This window comes from Trichechus manatus, unplaced genomic scaffold, assembly GCF_000243295.1.
Source record: "Trichechus manatus latirostris isolate Lorelei unplaced genomic scaffold, TriManLat1.0 scaffold00132, whole genome shotgun sequence".
Lineage (NCBI taxonomy): Eukaryota > Metazoa > Chordata > Mammalia > Sirenia > Trichechidae > Trichechus > Trichechus manatus.
The window spans coordinates 2,063,349-2,087,537 of NW_004444068.1; the positions used below are offsets into that span (position 1 = coordinate 2,063,349).

The window sequence follows — 24,189 nt, forward strand, 5'->3', positions numbered from 1 at the left end:
GATCCCTGAAGGATCCAGAATCTACGTTTTTTAAGAGAAAGTTATAGTGTGTTTAAGGAGGGAGAACTCATTTCAGTTTACATCATTTCTTAAAGTATTATAATAGATCCAAAGAAGGATTATGAGCGGTCACTTTACTTAAAAACTCTTCAAAAGTCTTACATGTTAATAAATAATGTAAACCATACATTCCCTGTAAAATATAAAGAAATACAGAAGGTTTGACCACTGGACAAGGTGAAAGGAAGTGAAAAGAGTAAGACTGAAATGCAGAAAGAACTGAGTCTCCAGATTTTCCTGACTAATGTATTATCAGCTAGAAATAAAAGAGAAAGAAATTCGTGTCACTGTGTTTAACAGATAAACCACAATCTTTAAATTTATGTTTTTGGAGACTGGGAATAACAGAGGAAAAGGGCAAGAAGTGGGTAAGTTCTCCCTAGTGAGTGTTTTGTAAAACATCAGCTTCAGAAGTTGTGGTGTCCATTTCCATCCTGGGAGTGGGTGGCAGGATACGGTTTTTGTTGTTTTTGCTTTAGTATATCTTACAAATCTTAAAACTCAAAGCTGGTGTTCTTTGTAACTAAGGCTTTTTTTTTTAATTAAAGATTTTGCATATGAAGAAGTAGGTCTAAAACTGTATGTATGTTTCATCTTTGATTATTGGCTAAGTGTACCTGTTGCCACTGAGTTGATTCTGACTCATAGTGACCCTATACAACAGAGTAGAACTGCCCCATAGGGTTTCCAAGGCTGTAATCTTTACAGAAGCAGACTGCCACATGTTTCTCCCGAGCAGCAGCTGATGGAACCACCAGCGTTTTGGTTAGCAGTCAAGCACTTAACCACTGCACCACCAGGGCTCCTAAAGATAAGTATAGCAAAAAAAAAAAAAAAAAAAAAAAAAAACAAACCCAAACCTGTTGCTGTCAAGTCGATTCCAACTCATAGCGACCATATCAGGCAGAATAGAACCGCTGACCTTTCGGTTAGCAGCCGAGCACTTAACCACTGGGCCACCAGTGCTCCTTAAGATAACAACAAAAAGAAAACCAAACCCACTGCTGTCGAGTCAGTTCCGACTCATAGTGACCCCATAGGGTTTCCAAGGCTTTAAATCTCTATGGAAGCAGACTGTCACATCTTTCTCCCTCTGAAGTGCTGGTGGTTTCGAACTGCCAACCTTTCAGTTAGCAGCTGATCGCATTAACCCCTGCACCACCAGGGCTCCTAAGGTAAGTATAGGTAGTATTAAATAAAATAACAAAAAAAAAAAATTTTAAGTACTTAATGTATAGGGAAATTTCCTATTCTGGGTTAGTAGTAATTTAATTAAAAATATATTTCTAAAAAAACTACGTATTGCATGATTCCAACTACCTGACATTCTGGAAAAGGCAAAACTATAGAGAGAGTAAAAAGATTAGTGGTTACCAGGGACTCAGGGAGGTGAGAAAGGATGGATAGATGGAACACACAGCATTTTTAGGGCAGTGAAAATATTGTGCATGATATTGTAATGGTAGATACGTGACATCATGCCTGTACCCATAGCAGTGTACAACCCAAAAAGTGAAACCTAATGTAAACAATGAACTTTAGTTAATAATAATGTATCAATAATGGTTCATCAGTTGTAACAAATGTATCACATTAATGTAAGATATTAATCATAAGAGAAATTGTGTGCAGGGGGAAATGGGATATATGGGAACCCCCTATACTTTCTGCACATTTTTTCTGTAAACCTACAATTACTCTTAAAAGTAAAGTGTGTATATGTGTGTGTCTCTGTGTGTGTGTATGTATACTGTTTCTTAGGCACTTTGAAGCTAAGATGTAAGATTATGAATAACATAAAAATTTTGAAATATGAGCCTTCAAAATCAAAGAATAACCAACAGCTTTGAGTAGATGATATTACTGATATTACTGAATAGCAATGAAGTGAATTAATGCCACCCTGCTACTAAATATTTGTCTGTGAGGCCTACCATAAAATTTAAGCATATATATCCCAGTGAAATCAGAATGCTGCAAATATAGCCTCCTACCTTGACTGTCTTTCCTTACTTCCATCTTTAAAAATAGATGGAGGTAGAAAATAATTGTTATTTAAAAAGATTTTTGTAGTTATAAGTACCTTTATTTTAAAAAGATTCTTATCTTTTTATAAAAATATAAAAATCTTTTTAGAAAAAAGGTACTTATAAACTATAAAAATTTCCTTTGCTAAGTAAATCAGGAAGGGTGTGCATCAGGGTTGTATCCTTTCACCATACTTATTCAATCTGTATGCTGAGCAAATAATCCCAGAAGCTGGACTGTATGAAGAAGAATGCGACATCAGAATCTGAGGAAGACTCATTAACAACCTGCCATATGCAGATGACACAACCTTGCTCGGTGATGGTGAAGAGGACTTGAAGCACTTACTGTTGAAGATCAAAGGTTATGTAGTGTTTAGTATGGATTATACCTCAACATAAAGAAAGCAAAAATCCTCACAACTGGACCAATAAGCAACATCATGATAAACAGAGAAAACGTTGAAGTTGTCAAGGATTTCATTTTACTTGGATCCACAGTCAACACCCATGGAAGCAACAGTCAAGAAATCAAACAACGCATTGCATTGGGCAAATCTGCTGCAAAAGACCTCTTTAAAGTGTTAAAAAGCAAAGATATCACTTTGAGGACCAAGGTGCGCCTGACCCAAGCCATGGTATTTTCATTTGCCTCATATGCATGCGAAAGCTGGATGCTGAATCAAGAAGACTGAAGAAGAATTGATGTCTTTGAATTATGGTGTTGGCGAAGAATATTTAATATTCTACAGACTGCAAGAAAAGCGAACAAATCTATCTTGGAAGAAGTACGGCCACAGTGCTCCTTAGAAGCCAGGAAAGACTTCATCTCATGCACTCTGGACAGGTTATCAGGAGGGACCAGTCCCTGGAGAAGGACATCATGCTTAGTAAAATAGAAACCCAAAAAAACCAAACCCATTACTATCAAGTTGATTCTGACTCATAGAGACCCTAAAGGACAGAGTAGAACTGCCCCCATAGGGTTTCCAAGGAGCACCTGGTGGATTCGAACTGCCGACCTTTTGGTTAATAGCTGTAGCACTTAACCCGTACGCCACCAGAGTTTCCTAGTAAAGTAGAGAATCAGCAAAAAAGAATAAGACCCTCAAGGAGATGATTGACATAGTGGCTGCAACACCAGGCTCAAGCATGGCAAAGATTGTGAGGAATGGCACACCACCGGGCAGCATTTTGTTTTGTTGTATGTAGGTCGATATGAGTCGGAATCGACTCAGAGGCATTGGGTTTTGGGTTTAATCCAGGATGATCTTACCTTGAGATCCTTAACTTAATTACATCTAGCAAAGACCCTTTTTCCAGATAAGGTCATATTCACAGGCTCAGGGTGAACATATCTTTTAGGGGGCCACCATTCAACCCACAGTGGCAGTTAAATAACTTTTGTTTATTATTTTCTATGCATGTGTATAGAATTAATATAGAAACATCAAATACTATTAAATGCAATTTCCTAAAAGATCTTTTTTTTTTTAAATAGCTAATCCGTGGTTCCTGCCGACTGCTTCATTTTTTCACTAGAAGTAAACGACTCTTAGCAGCCAGTTTGTTCTCTTTCACAACGCAGCATGTTTCATTGAGGTTGGCCTGGGTTTTACAGAACCTGATGGAGGTAAGAAAAGTTTGTCTATGTTGAAACCAGATAAAAGACTATGGAGGAGAAAAAAATTCAATTGAATAAAGATAGTAATTTGATTATTTGAGGGAAAATTAAGTGCCTATCAGGCATAGAGATGGAAGACATGGCGTCTTTATATACTTTATTTTTTATTTTGAGTCATAACACCTATATAGAAAAGTGAGCAAAATTGGAAATGAACCATTTAGTGATATGTTGTAGCATAAGCGTCTGTATAAGAACACCTGGATCAACAACTAAAATACCCTCTGCACCCCCAGAGACCTCCGTTGTACCTGTCTTAGTTATCTAGTGATGCTGTAACAGAAATACCACACGTGAGTGGCTTTAACAAACAGGTTTATTTTCTCAGTTTAGGAGGCTAGAAGTCCAAATTCAGGATGCGAGCTCTAGGAGAAGGCTTACTCTCTCTGCTGGCTCTGAAGGAAGGTCCTTGTCTCTTCTGAGCTTCTGCTCCTGGGCGATCTTTATGTGGCTTGGCATCTCTCTTTTCCATCTCTGCTTCTCTCACTTGCTTGTTTAATCTCTTTTATATCTCAAAAGAGATTAACTCAAGATACACCATTCATTAATCCAGCCTTATTAACATAATAAAGACAACCCGTTTGCAAATGATTATAACCACAGACTAGGATTTACAACACATATTTTTGGTGGACACAATTCAATCCATAACATTTCACCCTTGGCCCACCAAAATTCCTGTCCTTGCCACATGCAAAACACATTCACCCCATCCCATCATCCTAAAAGTCTTCAATCAACTCCACATTCCAAATCTTATCTTCTGAATCATCTAAATCAAATGTGGATGAGACATTAGGCATATTCCATCCTGGGGCAAAGTTAGTCTTCATCTGTGGACCTGTGAAATCCAGAATACAAGTTATCTATTTCCAAAGTACAATGGTGGACCAGGCACAAGGCAGACATTTCTATTACACATGGAGAAATTGGAGGGAAAGAAGGGATAATGGGCACCAAGCAAGTCCAAAACCCAGCAGAACAATTTATATATATATAAATATATGTGGAGAGAGAGAGAGAGATTTATATCAAGGAAATGGCTCACATGGTTGTAGAGGCTGGAAAGTCCCAAGTCCATGGCTCAGGCTGGAGACTTCTCCTGACTCACATAGCTGCAGGTAAGCTGGCAGGCTGCTGTCTCACAGGCTGCAGAGGCTGACAGATCCCAAGATCAGCAGGTAAACTGCTAGCTGAGGTCCCAAGAACTGGAGATCAGATGAACAGGAGCCAGATGAAGGATCCAGAGTGAGCAAAAGCCCACGAGCTTTGCCAGGAAGTTCACATATATTGGATGTAGGTCACACTCCCAAGGAACCTCCCTTCCAACTGATTGGCTGCTCATATCAGATCTTATCTTGGAGGTGATTACATTATATCAGATCTCATCATGGAGGTGATTACATCATTACGTAGCTGCCAAACTACATCATAATTGCCAAGCCACAGAGAATCATGGCCTAGCCAAGTTAGCACACAACCTTAATCATGACTGCTCTCAAGGCTTGAAAATAATTGTCTGTTCTTTGGGACCCTCTGGGCAATGACCCTGCCTTCCAGACTCTGGGTGTTGGGCACGCCTTCTGGATTCTGGGTGGAGGCTCCTCAGCCCTGGGCTTCAGCTCTGCCTTCCAGGCTTACTGGAATGGCAACTCTGCTCCCTCGGCTTTGGACGACCCCACCCCCTGGGCTCTGGTAGGCCCCGTTCTTCTACCCCTTGGGGATGGCAGCCCCACCCCCTCAGCTTTGGGCGGCAGCCCCATGCCCCTGACACTCGTGAACAGCAGCCCCACACTCTGGAATTGAGTTGGTGAAGATCTGACTCTTTGAATCCTAGGAGGACGTGGCCCCACCCTTTGAAACCAAGTAGGCCTTGCTTCCTGTGCTCCTTCCAACAGTTTTGCTGATCTCCAAGCTGCTGCAGGATAGTCCTTTTCTTTTCCTGGAGGACAACAGATGTAGCTCCTTTGGCCTGTTTCCTGCCTAGAACTCCAAGAGGCAGGTGGCATTCTTTTCCTTGCATTCTTTCTCTGTCCCCTTCAGTCTAAGCTGATGGGTTTTCTGCTGTGGTAGTTGGTTAAATCCATCAGTCACAGGCTTAATCACTTTAACAAATGTTTAGGTAACCACATCCTTGGTGAACATTCTGGGACAAATGTCCTTAGTTTGTACAACTGAATTTTCCAAATCTTTAAGTTCTGTTTTCATTTTTTTAAATTTTTTATTGTGCATTAGGTGAAAGTTTACAGAGCAAATTTATTTCTCATTTGATAATTTGTACATGAAGTGTTCCATGACATTGGTAGCATTCCCCTCAATATGTCAGCACTCTTCCCATTTCTACCCTGGGTTCCCCGTCTCTTTTCATCCAGATTTTTCTACCCCTTCCTGCCTTCTCATCTTTGCTTTTGGACAAATATTGTCCTTTTGATCTTGTATAATTGATTATTCTGAGGAACACGTTCCTCTTGGGTGTTATTGTTTATTTTATGGGCCTATTGTTTGGTGAAAGGTGGTCTCCATGATTTGCTTCAGTTCCAGGTCAGAAGGATGTCTTAGAGCCATAGTCTAGGGGCTTCCTCTAGTCTCTGTCAGACCAGTATGTCTGGTCTTTTTTGTGTATTTGATTTTTTCTACACTTTTTTTCCCACTCTGTCCAGGACCCTCTGTTGTGATCCCAGTCAGAGTGGTCAGTAGCGGTAGCTGGCCACCATCTAGTTCTTCTGGTCTCAGGGTAGGGTAGGCTATGATCATGTAGTCCATTAGTCTTCTGGACTAACTGCTCCCTTGAGTCTTTATTTTTCTTTACTCTTCTTTGCTCTGGATGGGAAGAGACCAATAGTTGTATCTGAGACAGCCACTCACAAGCTTGTAAGATCCTAGATGCTACTCACCAAAGTAGAATGCAGAACGTTGGCACCGCGTTACTCCATGACCTTTTTTTTTTTTTCTTCTTCTTTCAAAAATTTATACACAAATTGTTTAGTGACGTTAGTTGTAATCCCTGCAATGTGTCAGCACTCTTCTACTTTTCCACCCTGGGTTCCCCGTGTCCATTCATTCAGTTTTCCTCTCCCTTCCTGCCTTCTCATCTTTGCTTTTGGGCAGGTGTTGCCTGTTTGGTCTTATATACTTGACTGAACTAAGAAGCACATTCCCCACACGTGTTATTGTTTGTATATAGGCCTGTCTGATCTTTGACTGATAGATGGACTTTGGGAGTGGCTTCGCTTCTGAGTTAGCAGGGGTGTCCAGGGGCCATAGTCTCGGGGCCTGCAGTCTCTTTCAGACTATTAAGTCCGGTCTTTTTGTGTGAATTTGAATTTTCTACATCTTTCTCCTGCTCTGTCCGGGACCCTCTACTGTGATCCCTGTTAGAGCAGTTGGTGGTGGTAGCCGGGCACTATCTAGTTCTTCTGGGTTCAAACTGGTGGAGGCTGTGGTTCATGTGGTCCATTAGTCTTTTGGACTAATATTTTCCTTGTATCTTTGGTTTTCTTCATTCTCGTTTGTTCCAGATGGAATGGGACTAATAGAAGTATATTAGATGGCTACTTGCAATCTTTTAAGACCCGGATGCTACTCACCAAAGCAAGATGTAGAACATTTTCTTTATGAACTATGTTATGCCAATTGACCTAGATATCCTCCAAGACCATGGTCCGCAGCCCCTAACCCCAGTAACTCGGTCCCTCAGGATGTTTGGATGTGTCTAAGAATCTTCTATGACTTTGTCTTGGTGAAGTTGTGCTGACTTCTACTATATTGTGTGTTGTCTTTCTCTTCACCAAAGTTAACACCTGTCCCTCGTAACCATCAAAAATTTTTTTTTTCCAATGTGTAAACCTTTTCTTGAGTTTTTATAATAGTGGTCTCATACAATATTAGTTCTTTTGTGATTGACTTATTTCATTCAGCATAATGCCCTCCGAATTCCTCCACGTGGTGAGATGTTTTGCAGATTCATCATTGTTCTTTATCATTGCATAGTATTCCATTGTGTGTATGTACCATAATTTGTTTATCCATTCATCTGTTGATGAGCACTTAGGTTGTTTCCAACTTTTTGCTATTGTGAATAATGCTGCAATGAACATGGGTGTGCCTATGCCTATTCATGTGATGACTTTTATTTCTCAAGGATTGCACAGTTCATTTTTAAGTACATCTCTTCCTCTCGCATTTTACTGTAAGTGGCAAGAAAAAACCATGCGTCCCGTTTAAGCTCTTGCTTAGAAATCTCATCAGCCAAATATCCAAGTTTATCACTTAAAGTTCGACCTTCCACCAAATATTTGAACATTATTCAGACAAGTTCTTTGCCACTGCATAAAAAACATCACCCTTCCTCCACTGTCCAATCACATGTTCATCATTTTCTTTTAAAGCTTTACCAGAAGCACATTTAACGTCCACATTTCTAGCAACATTCTGTTGCTGGAACCATATGTATTCTCTAAGACAACAGAGACTTTCTCTATAGCTCTCCTCACTTCCTTCTGAGCCTTCACCAGAATTGCCTTTGATGCCCGTAATTTTACCAACAGTCTCTTCAAGGCAATCTAGGCTTTTACTATTATGCACCTTAAAACTCTTCCAGCCTCCACCCATTGCCCAATTCCAAAACCACTTCCACATTGTAGGTATTTGTTAGAGCAGCACTCCCACTTCTCGGTACCAAATTCTGTCTTAGTTATCTAGTGCTGCTATAACAGAAATACCACAAGTGGCTGGCTTTAACAAACAGAAATTTATTTTCTCACTGTTTAGGAGGCTAGAAGCCTGAATTTAGGGTGCTGACTATAGGGAAATGCTTTCTCTCTCCGTCAGCTCTGTAGGAAGCCTTTTGTCTCTTTTGAACTTCTGTTCCTGGAAGATCTTCATGTGGCTTGGCATCTCTCGTCCCCCATCTCTGTTCTGCTGGCTTGTTTAATCTCTTTTATATCTTAAAAGAGATTGGCTCAAGATACACCCTACACTAATCCTGCCTCATTAACATAAATACAACCCATTCCTAGATGAGATTATAACCACAGGCATCCTGTTGTGATTCTGAGTGATAGTGACCCTATAGGACAGAGTAGAACTGCCCCATAGGGTTTCAAAGGAGCAGCTGGTGGATTTGAACTGCAGACCTTTTGGTTAGCAGCCAAGCTCTTAACCACTGCGCCACCAAGGCTCCTAACTACAGGCAAAGAAGTTAGGATTTATAACATATTTTTGGGAGACATAGTTCAATCCATGACAGTCTCTTACAAACTTTTAAAAAATAAAAGAGGAGAAAAACACTTTCCAACTCATTCTATGAGGAAAGTGTTATCGTGATAGAATTAAAGACACTGCAACAACAAAAGAAATCTACAGACCAATATCCTTTATGACTATAGACACAAAAATCATCAATAAAATGCAAGCAAATCAAAACCAGCAATATATAAAAAGGATTATATACCTTGAGCAAGTAGGATTTATCCTAGAAATGTAAGGTTGGTTTAACATTTGAATATCAATTAATGTAATACATCATGATTCAATGCAATCCCTACCAAAATCCCAGCTGTCTTTTTTTTCCCCAGAAATTGACAAGGTGATCTTAAAACTTATATGGAAATTCAAGGGACCCAGGATAACCAATACAGTCTTGAAAAAGAGGAATAAAATTGGAGAACTTACACTTCCCAATTTCATTGTAGTTTTAATTTGTATTTTTTTAATGACTAATGAAGTTGACCTGTTGCCATCAAATAGCATCCTGTAGGACAGAGCAGAACTGCCCAATAGGGTTTCTAAGGAGTGGCTGATGGATTCAAACTGATGACCTTTTCATTAGCAGCCAAGCTCTTAACCATGCTCCTAGGAAACCCTATGAGGCAGTTCTATTCTGTCCTACAGCGTTGCTATGAGTTGAAACTGACTCGACAGCAGCTATCAACAACGATGGAATTGACCCTTTTTTTCGTGTGCTTATTGGGCATCTGTATATCCTTTTTGTGAAGTGCTTATTTAAGTATTTTGTCCATTTAAAAATTGTGCTTTTATTGTTTTTGCTGATTTCTCAGAATTACGGATGAGTTTTTTTTTTTTTGTTATGCGTTACAAGTATCTTCTCCAATTGGCCCTTCCCTATTAACTCTCTTGATTAAGTCTGCTGGAAACAACAACAACAAAAAAGAAATTCTTAATTTTCAAGGAGTACCATTTATTAATCTTTTCCTTAATGATTAGTGCTTTTTTTGTCCTATTGAAAAGTCTTTCCTTATCATGAACTCATGAAGATATCCTTGTATATTATCTCCCACTTTTTGCCTTTTGTATTTAAGTCTATAATCTACCTGGAATTGATTTTTGTGTTTGTTGTGAGGTAGGGGTCAAGTTTAATTTCAAAGTTGTCCATTTCTATGTAAATTTTATAATCAGTTTGTCACTTACACACACTCACACACCCTACAAATACAAACCCAGACAGGAACTTTATTATGATGGTGTTGGATCTATAGATTAATTTGGGTAATATTGATATCCCTAAGGATTTTATGAATATGGTATATATTTCCATTTTGGGGGATTCTCTTTTATTTCTTTCAACTGTGTTTCACAGTTTTTTGTGTAGAGTTCTTGCACCTTTTTTGTTAGATTTATTCTTAAGTATTTGGTGTATTTTAATGCTGTTTTAACTGGCAACTTATAAATTCTTTATTTTTACTAGTGTTTAGAAATATGGTTTGTTTTTGTAAACTGACCTTTGAATTTGATCCAGTATCATTTCTAAATGCACTCGTTTATTCTAATAATTTATTTGTTTCTTTTGGAATTTATACATATAAAATTATCTTCTGCAAATAATGAGATTTTATTTCTACTCGTCCAATATTTTAACTTTTTTTCTTTCCTTGCCTTAACTTTATTGACAAGGACCTCAAGGATATGTTGAACAGAATGGGTGATCATAAATATCTTTTTCTCATTTCTGATCTTGGAAGAAAAGCTTTCGGCAATTCACTATTTAGTATGAATTTGCAGTAGGTTTTTTTTAGATATTCTTTATCAAATTAAGGAAGTACCCTTCTCTTCCTAGTTTGCTAAGATTTTATCTTTACCTGTTATCTAAGTATGATGTATTTTATCTAACCTACTTGGGATTTGTAGGGCTGCTTGAATTCATTGCTTGATGTCTTTGGTTGATTTTTTAAAATTTTCAGGCATTTTCTCTTGAAATGTAGCTTCTGCCCTATTCTGTCTATTTCCTTTTCTTATGAAAAGCCATTTACATGTATATATGTATATTACACCTCTCACTAAATTCCCTATGTCTTTCACGCTGTCTTACATTTTTTCTATCCTCTGTCTCTCTGTGCTTCATTTTGGGTATTTTCTTTAACTTTTCTTCCAGTTCTCTTAGTCTCTCTTCAGCTGTTTCTAATATGCTGTAAACTCATCCATTCAAATTGATAACAGCAACTGGAAAGATTAGACAGGAACCTTAGGGGGCAGTAGATTTATATTAATGAACAACTCAGAAAAGGAGGGTGAGAATGGTTACACAACTTGAAAAATGTAATCAATGTCACTAAATGGTACATGTAGAAACTGTTGAGTTGGTGTATGTTTTGCTGTGTATATTCTTGAAAACAACAACAAAATAAAATAAAATAAAGAGCCCATCCATTAAGTTGTTAATTTTTTAGTTCTAGAATTCCCCCCCCCCCCATATAGTTAGCACAGTTTATCCTTACTCCTAGGGTAGAGCCATTTGGAGTCTTAACATAATGTGAGGGGTATTCACCTTGGTCCTCCTACCTTACGAAGCCCTTATGTCTACTCTCTGTCCTCCTAGCCCCACAGGGGTCTCACAATTTCATCTCAGTCTCTTAGATTTCCTCTTCTCCAAATTAGCAAGTTCCAGACATGGGCTTTACCTCCCTGGGCTTAAATTTTCCCCTGAATCTTGGCCCAGTAATTCTTCTATTTTGTTTGTTCTTTGGCACCTTCAAGCAGTTGGTTTTTTATATTTTGTCCAACTTTTCTACCAAATTACCTAGTTTGTCATTACTGGAAGTGAAAGTTCCGTGATTAAATTCTTAAACATTTTGAGTCCTATAATTGAATTATATCAATGATGACAACTATACAGTAGATTATAATTCCATGAATGTACTTTCTTTTTGAGGTTTTTAAATGGTTTTTACTGTTAGAAATAATGGAGACATTGGAATGGAAAGGTTTTCTCTTTTCTATCTTCTTCTTTCTCTTTAGTTACTGTCTTAGTCATCTAGTGCTGCTATAACAGAAATACCACAAGTGGATGCTTTTAACGAAGAGAAGTTTATTTCCTCACAGTCAAAGTAGGCTAAAAGTCCAAATTCAGGGTGTCAGCTCCAGGGGAAGGCTTTCTCTCTCTGTTGGCCTTCTTCTCTTCGGTATTCCCCTGGACTAGGAGCTTCTCTGAGCAGGGACCCTGGTCCAAAGGATGTGCTCTGCTCCCAGCACTGCTTTCTTGATGGTATGAGGTCCCCAACTCTCTGCTTGCTTCCCTTTCCTTTTATCTCTTGAGAGATAAAGGGTGGTGCAGGCCATACCCCAGGGAAACTCCCTTTACATTGGATCAGGGATGTGACCTGGGTAAAGGTGGTGTTACAATCCCACCCTAATCCTCTTTAACATAAAATTACAATCACAAAATGGAGGCCAACCACACAATTCTGGGAATCATGGTCCAGCCAAATTGATGCACACATTTTTTGGGGGACATAATTCAATCCATGACAGTCACTCTCACTCAGACTCTAAAGAGAAAAACAAATCCCTCACATAAATACTGATTGCGAGTCTTTTTACAAGTGAAGGATTGAAGTAAGGTTCACCCATATGATCGGGAATGGGCAGAGGAGCACATTCTAAGGCTGTTTCTGGATCTGGAAAATGGGGTGGTTGTGACAAGTCATCCATTTAAGTGGTTGTTAAACATCTCCTCTGTACCAGGCACTGCTCTACATGATGGGATTAGTAATGACTAAGACAAAAGTTCCTGCCATGAAGGAGCCTGTATTTTAGTGGGGAAAACATAAAATAAATAAATAATATAACTTTAGGTTTTGAAAAGCACTAAGAAGGAAAGTAAATGAGAGAAAAGTGTTAGAATATGAAGGAGGTGGGGAGTTATTTTAGATGGGGTGATTAAAGAAGGTGACATTTGAACAGATTTGAGGGAGGGGGTATGATATAAAACCTGGGGGAAGAGCATTTCAGGAAAGCAAACAACAAGTACTAAGGCTCTGAGGGAATAATGAGTTTGGCATCCTGTAAGACTAGCAGGAAGGCCACTGTGGCTGGAGAGACTGAGCAATGTGGAGACTGGTAGGATGAAGTCAGAGATAAGTGGGTGACATACCTAGTTAGGCTGTTGCAGTAGAATAGGCAAGAGACAGGGGTAGCTTGGAGTAAGATGACGGCAGTGAAGGTGGTAAGACATGGTCAAATTCAAGAAAATTCTTAAAAGTTGAGCGAACAAGCCTTGCTAATTGATTGGATGAGGGGCATGAAGAAATGAGAGTTATCTAAGACGATGCCATGTTTTTTGGAGTGAATAATTGGGTAAATATTGGTGCTCAATACTGAGACAGTATATACTGGGAGAGGAGCAAAGTAGGGGGTGGTGGGTGAAGTAGAATCCAAAAGTTTTTTTTGCCCATGTTAAGTTTGAGATGCCTCCAGGGGGAGATACTTAATAAAGAAGTTGAGTAAGTCTGGAACTTATAGGAGAGGTCAGGAATAGAGATAAGAATTATTTAAAAGCTTTTAAAGGAAGAAAAGAGAAGGATCCTCAGGATTCTAACATGTAGATGCTGGGGAGAAGAGGAGGAACAGCCAAAGGGAAAAAAGGAAAACCAGGCCAGTGTGGACTCAAAGGCTCCACATAGTAAGTGTTTCAAGAAAGAGTAAGTGGTTGACTTAGTCAAATGCAGTGGGCTGGGTTTGGCCTGTAGGCCATAGTGTGCCATCCCCTACTTTAGGCTATACTAGTGTACTTGTATGTCTAAACTAAAAATATTTTTTTTTTTTTTTTGCTGTGCTCTTCACAAAAGTAACACATTCTTAATGTAAGACTAAAGCACTTCAGAAATACTACATAGAAAATGAAAGCCCCTGATGCCCTAAATCTCACACCCATAATAATTATTTAGAAATGCTTGGGGTGTATTCTAGAAATTGTTTTTCTACGTGTATATTTCAATATATACATTGTTGTTGTTGTTAGGTGCTGTTGAGTAGGTTCTGACTCATAACAACCCTATATACAACAGAACAAAACATTGCCCAGTCCTGCGCCATCCTGACAATCCTTGCTATTTTGAGCCCATTGTTGCAGCCACTGTGTCAGTCCTTCTTACTGAGGGTCTTCCTCTTTTTCGCCGACCCTCTACTTTACCAAGCATGATGTCCTTCTCCAGGGACTGATCTCTCCTGATAAATGTCCAAAGTAAGTGAGACGAAGTCTCACCATCTTCCCTTCACAGGAGCATTCTGGCCATACTTCTTCCAGGACAGATTTGTTTACTCTTCTGACAGTCCATAGTATACTGAATAGTCTTCACCTACACCATAATTCAAAGGCATCTATCCTTTGGTCTTCCTTATTCATTGTCCAACTTTTGCATGCATATCAGGCATACCATAGTTCTCAAAGTGACAGCTTTGCTTTTTAATACTTTAAAGAGCTCTTTTGCAGCAGATTTGCTCAATGCATTTCGTCGTTTGATTTCTTGACTGCTGCTTCCATGGGCATTGATTGTAGATCCAAGTAAAGTGAAGTCCTTGACAACTTCAATCTTTTCTCTGTTTATCATGATGTTACTTACTGGTCCAGTTGTGAGGATTTTTGTTTTCTTTATTTTGAAGTGTAATCTGTACTGAAGGCCTGAATCTTCATCAGTCTTGGATCTTCATCAGTAAGTCCTCTGCTTTCAGCAAGCAAGTTTGTGTCATCTGCATATTGCAGGTCATTGATGAGTCTTCCTCCAGTCCTGATGCCACCTTCTTCTTCATATAGTCCAGCTTCTTGGCTTATTTGCTAAGCATCCAGATTGAATAAGTATGGTGAAAGCATATAACCCTGACACACACTTTTTCTGATTTCAAACCACTCAGTATCCCCTTGTTCTGTTCAAATGACTGCCTCTTGGTCTATGTACAGGTTCTGCATGAGCACAGTTAAGTGTACTGGAATTCCCATTCTTCGTAACGTTATCCGTAATTTGTTGTGATCCGCACAGTCGAATGCCTTTGCATATTCAGTAAAACACAGGTAGACACATCTTTCTGGTATTCTCTGCTTTCAGCCAAGATTCATCTGACAGCAGCAATGATATCCCTCATTCCATGTTCTCTTCTGAATCCAGCTTGAATTTCTTGCAGTTCCCTGTTGATGGACTGCTGCAACTGCTTTTGAATTATCTTCAGCAAAATTTTACTTTTGTGTGATATTAATGATATTGTTTGAAAATTTCTGCATTTCATTGGATCACTGTTCTTTGTAATGTGCACAGATATTGATCTCTTTCAGTGGGTTGGACAGGTAGCTGTCTTCCAAATTTCTTGGCACGGACGAGTGAGCGCATCTGTTTGTTGAAACATCTCAATTGGTATTCTGTCAATTCCTGGAGCCTTGATTTTCACCAGTACCTTCAGTGCAGCTTGGACTTCTTCCTTCTGTACCATCAGTTCTTGATCATATGCTGCCTCCTGAAATGGTTGAATGTTGACCAATTCTTTTTGGTACAGTCACTCTGTGTATTCCTTCCATCTTCTTTTGATGCTTCCTGCATCGTTCAATATTTTGCCCACAGAATCTTTCAGTATTTCAACTTGAGGCTTGAATTTTTTTCTTCAGTTCTTTCAGCTTGAGAAATGCTGGGTGTGTTCTTCTCTTTTGGTTTTCTAACTCCAGGTCTTTGCACATTTCATTGTAGTACTTTACTTTGTCTTCTCAAGTTGCCCTTTGGAATCTTCTGTTCACCTCTTTTACTTCATCATTTCTTCCTTTTGCTTTGGCTACTCAACATTCAGGAGCAAGTTTCAGAGTCTCTTCTGACATCCATTTTGGTCTTTTCTTCCTTTCCTGTCTTTTTAATGACCTTTTGCTTTATGTATGATGTCCTTGATGTCATCCCACGACTCCTCTGGTCTTCGGTCATTAGTGTTCAGTGAGTGAAATCTGTTCTTGAGATGGCCTCTAAATTCAGGTGGGATATACTCAAGGTCGTACTTTGGCTCTCGTGGACTTGTTTTAATTTTCTTCAGCTTCAACTTGAACTTGCATCTGAGCAATTGATGGTCTGTTCCACAGTCGGCCCCTGGCCTTGTTCTGACTCTTGATACTGAGCTTCTCCATCTTCTCTTTCCCCAGATTTAGTTGATTTGATTCCATACGGTGATGTCCATGTGTATAGTCGCCGTTTGTGTTGTTGAAAAAAGGTTTTTGCAATGAATAAATCATTGGTCTTGCAGAATTTTATCATGAGACCTCTAGTGTCATTTCTATCCAAGGCCATATTTTCTGACTACTGATCCTTGTTCCTTGTTTTCAGCTTTCGCATTCCAATCACCAGTAATTATCCAATGCATCTTGATTGTATGTTTGATCAATTTCAGACTGAAGATATTGGTAAAAATCTTCAGTTTCTTCATCTTTGGCATCAGTGGTTGGTGTGTAAATTAGAATAATAGTCACATTAACTGGTCTTCCTTGTAGGCATGTAGATAGTAACCTATCACTGACTGCCTTGTACTTCAGAATAGATCATGAAATCTTTTTGATGATGAATGCAACGCCATTCCTCTTCAATTTGTCATTCCCGGCATAGTAGACCTTGTCCAATTCACAATGGCAGATACCAGTCCATTTCAGCTCAGTAATGCCTAGAATATCGATCTTTATGCATTCCGTTTCATTTTTGACAACTTCCAGTTTTCCTAGATTTGTACTTTGTACATTCCACGTTCTGATTATTAAATGGATTTTTGTAGCTGTTTCTTCTCATTTTGAGTCATGCCACATCAGCAAATGAAGGTCCTGAAAGCTTGACTCCATCCATGTCATTAAGATTGACTCTACTTTGAGGAAGCAGCTCTTCCCCAGTGGTATTTTGAGTGCCTTCCAACCTGAGGGGTTTATCTTCCAGCACTATACCAGACAATGTCCCACTGCTATCATAAGGTTTTCACTGGCCAGTTTTTTAAGAAGTAGATCTTAGGTCCTTCTGCCTAGTCTGTCTTAGCCTGGAGCCACCATAGGTAGCCCTGCTGGTATTTGAAATACTGTTGGCATAAGTTCCAGCATCACAGCAACATGCAAACCACCACAGTACTAGAAACTGACTGATGAGTAGTGGAATTTACACATAAAAATGTATATTACATATACATAGAGATGTATATGTGTGTGTGTGTGTGTATAAATATACACATAAAATGTATTTTATATATGCATAAACCGAAAAACCAAACCTGCTGTTGTCGAGCCAATGCTGACATATGGAAACCTCAGGTATCACAGAGTAGAACTGCTACATAGGGTTTTCTTAGCTGTAATCTTTATGAAAACAGATTGCCAGGTTTTTCTTTTGTGGTACCACTGAGTGGGTTCAAATTGCCAACCTTTAAGTTAGTGCAGCAGTGGATTGCAAACCTTTCGTTCTACCCAGGAACCTTATAGAAATATATTTGTTACATTCTATTTTTTTTTAAAAAATGGGATTATACTGTATCTGCTACTCTGCATTCAATGTTGCAGTTAATAATTTAGCCTTTTTTGATTGCTTTGGTGCTATTGTGTTTTCAAGGTGCAAAAGGCAGTTGAAGAAGGCAATTGCTGCTTTGGGACTGTTGATACTTGGCTGTTACATAAGCTCACGAAAGGTAAAGATGACCTGATAATCAGCTCTACCTCAAGGATCTGAAATTTGACAGAAAAAATTTGTCTAAAAAAAGAAGAAGTAGAAGTTACTTTTTTCCTGTCTTTTCCCTTCCTGTATCCCAGACATACTGCTGTTTGGTACCCTAATAATTACATGTTGCAGTGAAGCTAGATGAACTTTAGATTTGTTGTTAGAGGAGGGTAATTTTAAAATTACGATGAAACCTTGAATACAAGACTGGGGGACAGTCACAGTTTCAAAAGTGGCAAGACTTATGTTCAGTACCAAGTCTGTCACTTTGCAACTGGTATAACTGCAGATAATCACTTAGCACCTCTGACCCTTTGTCCTCAGTTTAAATTGGGAATCACAAAGTGACAACATGTATGAAGATGATTTTGTAAGCTATAAAGTTCATAAAGATGAAGTGGGAAATTGCTCTGGAGACTTTGCACTGGAAATCCAGTGTTAGAATGAATTTGGGAATGGACAAAGTTCTAGATTATAAACCAGCAACAGGTGTTTATTTACACTACCTGATAAAGAATGTATTATTTTCAATGTAAATTTAGGTTCTGAATATGCCACAGATTTTTCAAATGCCAGTACAACTGGACTTTTTGACTCATATGAGGTAAAGATTTTTTTTTTCCTTCTCTTTGAATCGCCAATTTGTGTAATTTAGGTTGGATTCTCATGGCCTATTTTTATGCTAGATGTGTTGGAGCAGGCTCATTGCCTCCCTGCTTTCGATACCACTCTCTCTTCTGCCTCCCGTGAGGGACACGAGGTAATAATGAGCATCAGACATAGAAACTAGCAAAATTGTCCCTGAATTCATTTTGCCTTGGGAGGGAAAAACATTTTATTACATGTTTGAGGTGCTTGTGTGTTCATTTTATATAACTTTTGACCTATGATAAAAACAATTTGCTGTATTTTAGAATTCATCTTTCTAAAGCAATGACTTTTTGATCAATTTTATTTGAAGCCACAATTTTGGAACAGTGGATGAAGAGATATTTGGTGTGCCTATACCAATCACGGCCTTGGTAAGTTGAAAACTTGAGGGTTTCTCTTTGCATAGTGTAAATTGAATAAATATATATGAATAGCTGGGTCTTGATTTAAGAGAAACAAAAGATCTTTGCCAGAATAAAATTAAAGTATCTCTCTTTTTTTTTCCTTTTTAATTTAAAGGGCCCTGGAGTCTTCTAATCATGGAAGTGCTTCATAAACTTTTCTGACTTCTGGGTATATTGGTTTTTCAGAAAACTGTTAAATTTGTTTAAAATATTATATCCTGAGTTATGTTTGGTTTATGTTTGATACTCTGAGACAAAAAACATTGATAGGGAAAATGCTTAGTTTATACTTGATACAATGTAGCCATAAACAGTGATAGGAAAGTTTTAACTAAAGAAGAAAGTTGTATTTACATTTTATAGGATCCTTAGCCAGCAGCTACTACCAGTAGGGAAACTTGTGGAGGAATGAAAAATGAGCTGTTTCTGAATTTTAAGGGTCCTTCCTTGATTATTTTCTTTCTCTCTGGCTGGATGAAAGAGTCAGGAAGTTGGAGAACCCCAAGGATTTGCCACCTGTTGGAGAAATTGCAGAAACTCAGGCTTTGTCTTTGATTTCCTATGACAGTTTAAGCAAGACATATAGACCACCCGTCCCTGTCCCTGGATGGACAGTCTTCACAGCAGCCAGGGGAAAAAGGCAAGGGAAAAGGAATTTAATTGCCAAGTTACAAATTCATGGTCATTTAGAGAGTCTCAGTCTTCTTCAATCTAAGTGTAAGCTGAAATGTAAATTAACGTATGGCTAGAAGAGATATAGATTAGTGAAAACGGTTTTTTTAGATGAATTTGCTCCTTAAAATACTGCTATATGTATACCTACATTTAGCTAAATTTACAGAATGTTATAATTTTTCTTTTTGAACAAAAAGGAAAGACTTGGGATATATATGGTTCTGACTTAAATCTATTTACAGTTAAACATAAACCTATGGCTCTTATTAAAAGAGAAATGTGTGAGGTCAGTTATTTTGATAAACGAGTAAAACCTCTAAGTTGAAGATGAAAAGCTTTTCTTCTGCACAATTTTTATTCTGACCTTTATTTCTAGGATTACTCATATAATGCTTAAAAGTCATGAAGTAGGTTGCTCATTAGGAATTCCCGAGACATGAGTTAGTTATCCACACAATGTTAGTCCTCGAGGGACTCCTAGTCTATGGTTGTTGTTCCCTCTTCTCCTAGGGGATTTTTATTTTTTTAAGGAAAAGGGAGAAAATAAAAAGTTTAATTATAAAAATAGGATAACTGAGGCAATGGGATACAAGGATGCGTGCTGGTGCTAAGGACAGTAGGCCTTACGTTTAAACATTTTTGGCAGGTAGCTGACCAGCAGTCAGCCATGTTTGGAGAGTGTTGCTTCCATACAGGAGATGTGAAGTTAACCATGGGAACCGGGACGTTTTTGGATATTAATACTGGAAAGAACCTTCTACAGACTGTTGGAGGTAAATAGAATTTACCCTGTTTGTTAATAAAGCATCACTTCTTTGGTTCATATTTAACTTTTGTGATACTCAGACTTTTGATTTATGTTAAGGATATTCTGTAACATATTTTTTATTATTATTCTGAGAGACAACTAGTCCTTATTTCCCTTTTTTTCTTTAAATTAAAAGCATATTTAGGGGAAAGATATTACAAAAAATGAGAAAGATGTTATAGAGAAATCCACAAAGATTACAATATTTTTGTCAGTTTGCCAAATATTTGTCTATAATATATATTATATTTGTTTAAGATGTCTTAAACCAAAAATATCCATTGCCATCGAGTCGATTCTGACTCATAGTGACCCTATAGGACAGACTAGAACTGCCGCATAGGGTTTCCAAGGCGGTAATCTTTATGGAAGTAGAGTGTCGTATCTTTCTCCCACAAAGCAGTTGGTAGGTTCGAACCACTGACATTTTGGTTAGCAGCTGAGCACTTTAACCACTGAGCCACCAAGTATTCTCATCTTACTAGGCCTCTAATTCTATTTTTCTTTTATGTCTTACAAAATTCTTTTTCTATGAAATTTTTTGGGATGGTAATTCTCAACTAGTGGCCATGCATGTTTAGGGTTTTGATGACCATTGCTAGGAATTTGCTCTCCCTCAGAAAGGACCTCCTGAGATGTGCACACCAAGAAGATCCCACCTGGGGAACCACTTCAGCAGGGCTGAGGCTCTTAGTCTGGGGCTCTGTTCCCCTAATCTGCTTACTAAGAGACGGTTTTTATAAATCTTCCCACTTCCATCTCCGCTCAAGCTCTTCCTTTTTCCCTAATTGGGAGAATGGAAGCTAGAAAATGTTGATCACTGCATGAGGCTGTTTCCATTTAGGAACATTGTTTAGAAACCATGGATAAACACAATAACATAGTAATTTCTCTAGCAAGCCAATCTCATAATAACCTTTTATTTCTCAATTAAAATGCTTCTGTGTTTCTAGGGACAAAGACATCTCTATAGCTAATAAAGTTTACTATTTATTGTTCATCGTATATGTCAGGTACTGTGCTAACTTCTTTATATGTATTAACTCCATTTATTCTCACAACAACTCTCTGAGGTAGGCTGTTTTACAGTTGAGGAAACTGGGGCTAAGAGGTTAAGGACTTGCAAGACCCCAGCTAAGAAGTGTGAAGGGGCTGGGATTTGAACTCAGGCAATCTAACTTCAGAGCTACTTTGCTATTTTTTGAGATAATGAAATAGTTGCATTGTAGAAGTCTCTGTAGTGAATTATGTATTTATTATACGACTTGCTTTGATTTTTCTTTTTTTTTTTTTAAAGGTTTTTATCCATTGATTGGGTGGAAGATTGGACAAGAAGTTGTCTGCTTAGCTGAAAGCAATGCAGGAGGCACTGGTACTGCTATAAAATGGGCTCAACAGTTAAGTAAGTTTTCTTTTAAATGGGTTTCACAAACCAGAACTCAGAGAATTCAAGGATGCCACAGGATTGCAGATCAGTAGAGAATGACTGGATTGTTCAAATAAACATAAAAATAAAGTGGCATGTACTAGAAATAAAATATAGGATCATATTTTTATGATATTGGGATGGTGAAAGGCTAGGTTTTAAGGCCAGGACCCATAAACAAAAAGAATAATAGATCTGAGTGTATAAAATATTAACATGCATAGGAAAATACATGTCATAAGCAAAATGAAAAGACAAATTGGTAAAAAAAAACAACGTTCAGCATGTGTCAGAAAAATCAATAAAAAAGACCAAAAATGGGCAAAGCATAAAAGTACAGTTATTTCATGAAAGAAATCAAATGACTGCTATGAGATGCTGCTCAAATTCAATATTCAAAGAAATACACATTTAAAAAATTATATTACTTACCATATGTCAAATGTTACCAAGTTTGATGATGCTTAGCATTGGTGGGAACGTAGAGAAAAAAGTATTCTTGTTTTCCATTAGGATGAGTGTTAATTAGTGTAACCTTTCTGGAGTACCATCCAGCAATTTGCATCATTTTAAAGAGTGCAAGCCCTTTGCCCTTCAGTTCTTCTCTTTGCTAAGAAAATAATTATACACATGTAGAGAGTCGTGTGCCCATACGTGAGTGTTTAATGAAGCAATGGGAAACAAGTTCCTGTTTAATAATAAAGCACTGAATAAATAAATGTCAGTGTATCCTTACAGAGGAACACTGTGCAGTCACTTAAAAATAACAATGTAGTTGCCTATCTTATTGACATGGAGCATTGGCCATGATATATTAGGGAGGGGGTGAAGCAGGTATAGGACAGCTTGTATAAAATTTTTTTGGCCTTTTTTTAAACTGCTTTATTGACATATGATTCACATGCCATATAATTCATCCATGTAAAGTGTACAGTTCAATTCATTGTTTTTTAGTATAGTCACAGGATTATGCAACCATCATCACAATCTAATTTTAGAACATTTCTGTCCTCCCTGAAAGACACCCCATACCCATTAGCAGTCACTTTCCATTCACCTCTACCCTCCGAAACCCCTAATCCTAAACTACCACTGATCTACTTTCAATCTCTATGGATTTGCCTACTCTGGACATTTCACATGAATGGAATTATACAATATGTGGTCTTGTACGTTTGGCATCTTTCCCTTAGCATAATGTTTTCAAGGTTCGTCCATGTTGTAGCATGTGTGACTACTTCGTTTCCTTTTATTGCTGAATAATATTCCATTGTAGGGATACACCACAATATATCCATTCATCGTTTATAAATGGACATTTGGGTTGTTTCCACTTTTTGGCTATTTTGAATAGTGAACAGCCTGTACATTATGTAACCATATTTAGTGTAGAAAGTGTTAAATGTTATATACAAAAAATATTTAACAGTGGTTATCACTGATGATTAAATTTTGGAGCAGACTTTGACTTTTTACTTTGTTGATTTGAACTAAGCTGATTTGTTTAAAGACAAAAATAGTTCTATTGACAGAAAATGTACACTCCAGGATGAGCATACCAGCCAATTTCTTCCTTTCTTCCTTTCTCTCTAAGACTGCACCTGCATTATAAGCATAAAACTACTTATTTTCAAAGCTCTTTATCGTTTAAAAGTCTCCTCCTTCTAAAATGTATTTTAATATTCTGAACACATCTCTTTAGACAACTGTTGTTGTTGTTAGGTGCCGTAAAGTTGGTTCCGACTCATAACGACCCCGTGTACAACAGAACGAAACACTGCCCCATCCTGCGCCATCCTCACAATTGTTGTTATGCTTGAGCCCATTGCTATAGCCACTGTGCCAATCTATCTTGTTGAGGGTCTTCCTCTCTTTTGCTAACCCTCTACTTTACCAAACATGATGTCCTTCTCCAAGGACTGGTCCTTCCTGATAACATGTCCAAAATAGGTAAGATGAAATCTCGCCATCCTCACTTCTAAGGAGCATTCTGTCTGTATGTCTTCCAAGACAAATTTGTTCGTTCTTCTGGCAGTCCATGGTATATGCAATATTCTTCACCAACACCTATAGATGATCAGAAGTAGAAAATATGAGTCACATATTTCTTTTCTTTTACATATGCTTTTTATTAATTTTACACCCTCCCATAAGATGCAAAGAAAAAAGCAGCATGGTTCATTTCACATTCATCAGTTTAAAAAAAAAATGTTCCCAAGTTCCGTGTGACATTATGTGCATATTATCAGTGGGAATCATTTCCACCGCTTAGCTGGGTTGAAGCTCATTCATTGTAATTCTCAAAGGGGGATGGGACTTAATGACCCTGACCTAGAAAAGTGATTATATTTAGTTAACAAACCCCTCCTGAAGGCCAGTCCCAACTCTGGCAGGAACACAGGACTACTGGTCTAACTGGAGGGTGATCAATTATTTATCTTAATGTTTCAGTCATTGTCATAGCTAAATATTAATGGTGTGTATCTGCCTGAAATTTACCCAGAAAGTCAA

General features: G+C 38.1%; 1 protein-coding gene across 1 annotated transcript in view; it reads left to right on the forward strand.

Annotated features, from left to right (window-relative positions):
- The window catches only part of GK5 (glycerol kinase 5), an 88,827-nt gene that overhangs the window by 31,088 nt on the left and 33,550 nt on the right, over window positions 1-24,189 (forward strand). Inside the window, exons 5-11 of the mRNA XM_004385096.2 lie at window positions 3,589-3,720; window positions 17,610-17,685; window positions 18,257-18,318; window positions 18,401-18,474; window positions 18,676-18,736; window positions 20,091-20,217; window positions 21,550-21,654. Of these exons, the coding sequence (XP_004385153.2) occupies window positions 3,589-3,720; window positions 17,610-17,685; window positions 18,257-18,318; window positions 18,401-18,474; window positions 18,676-18,736; window positions 20,091-20,217; window positions 21,550-21,654 (637 nt within the window). The remainder of the gene's footprint in view (window positions 1-3,588; window positions 3,721-17,609; window positions 17,686-18,256; window positions 18,319-18,400; window positions 18,475-18,675; window positions 18,737-20,090; window positions 20,218-21,549; window positions 21,655-24,189) is intronic.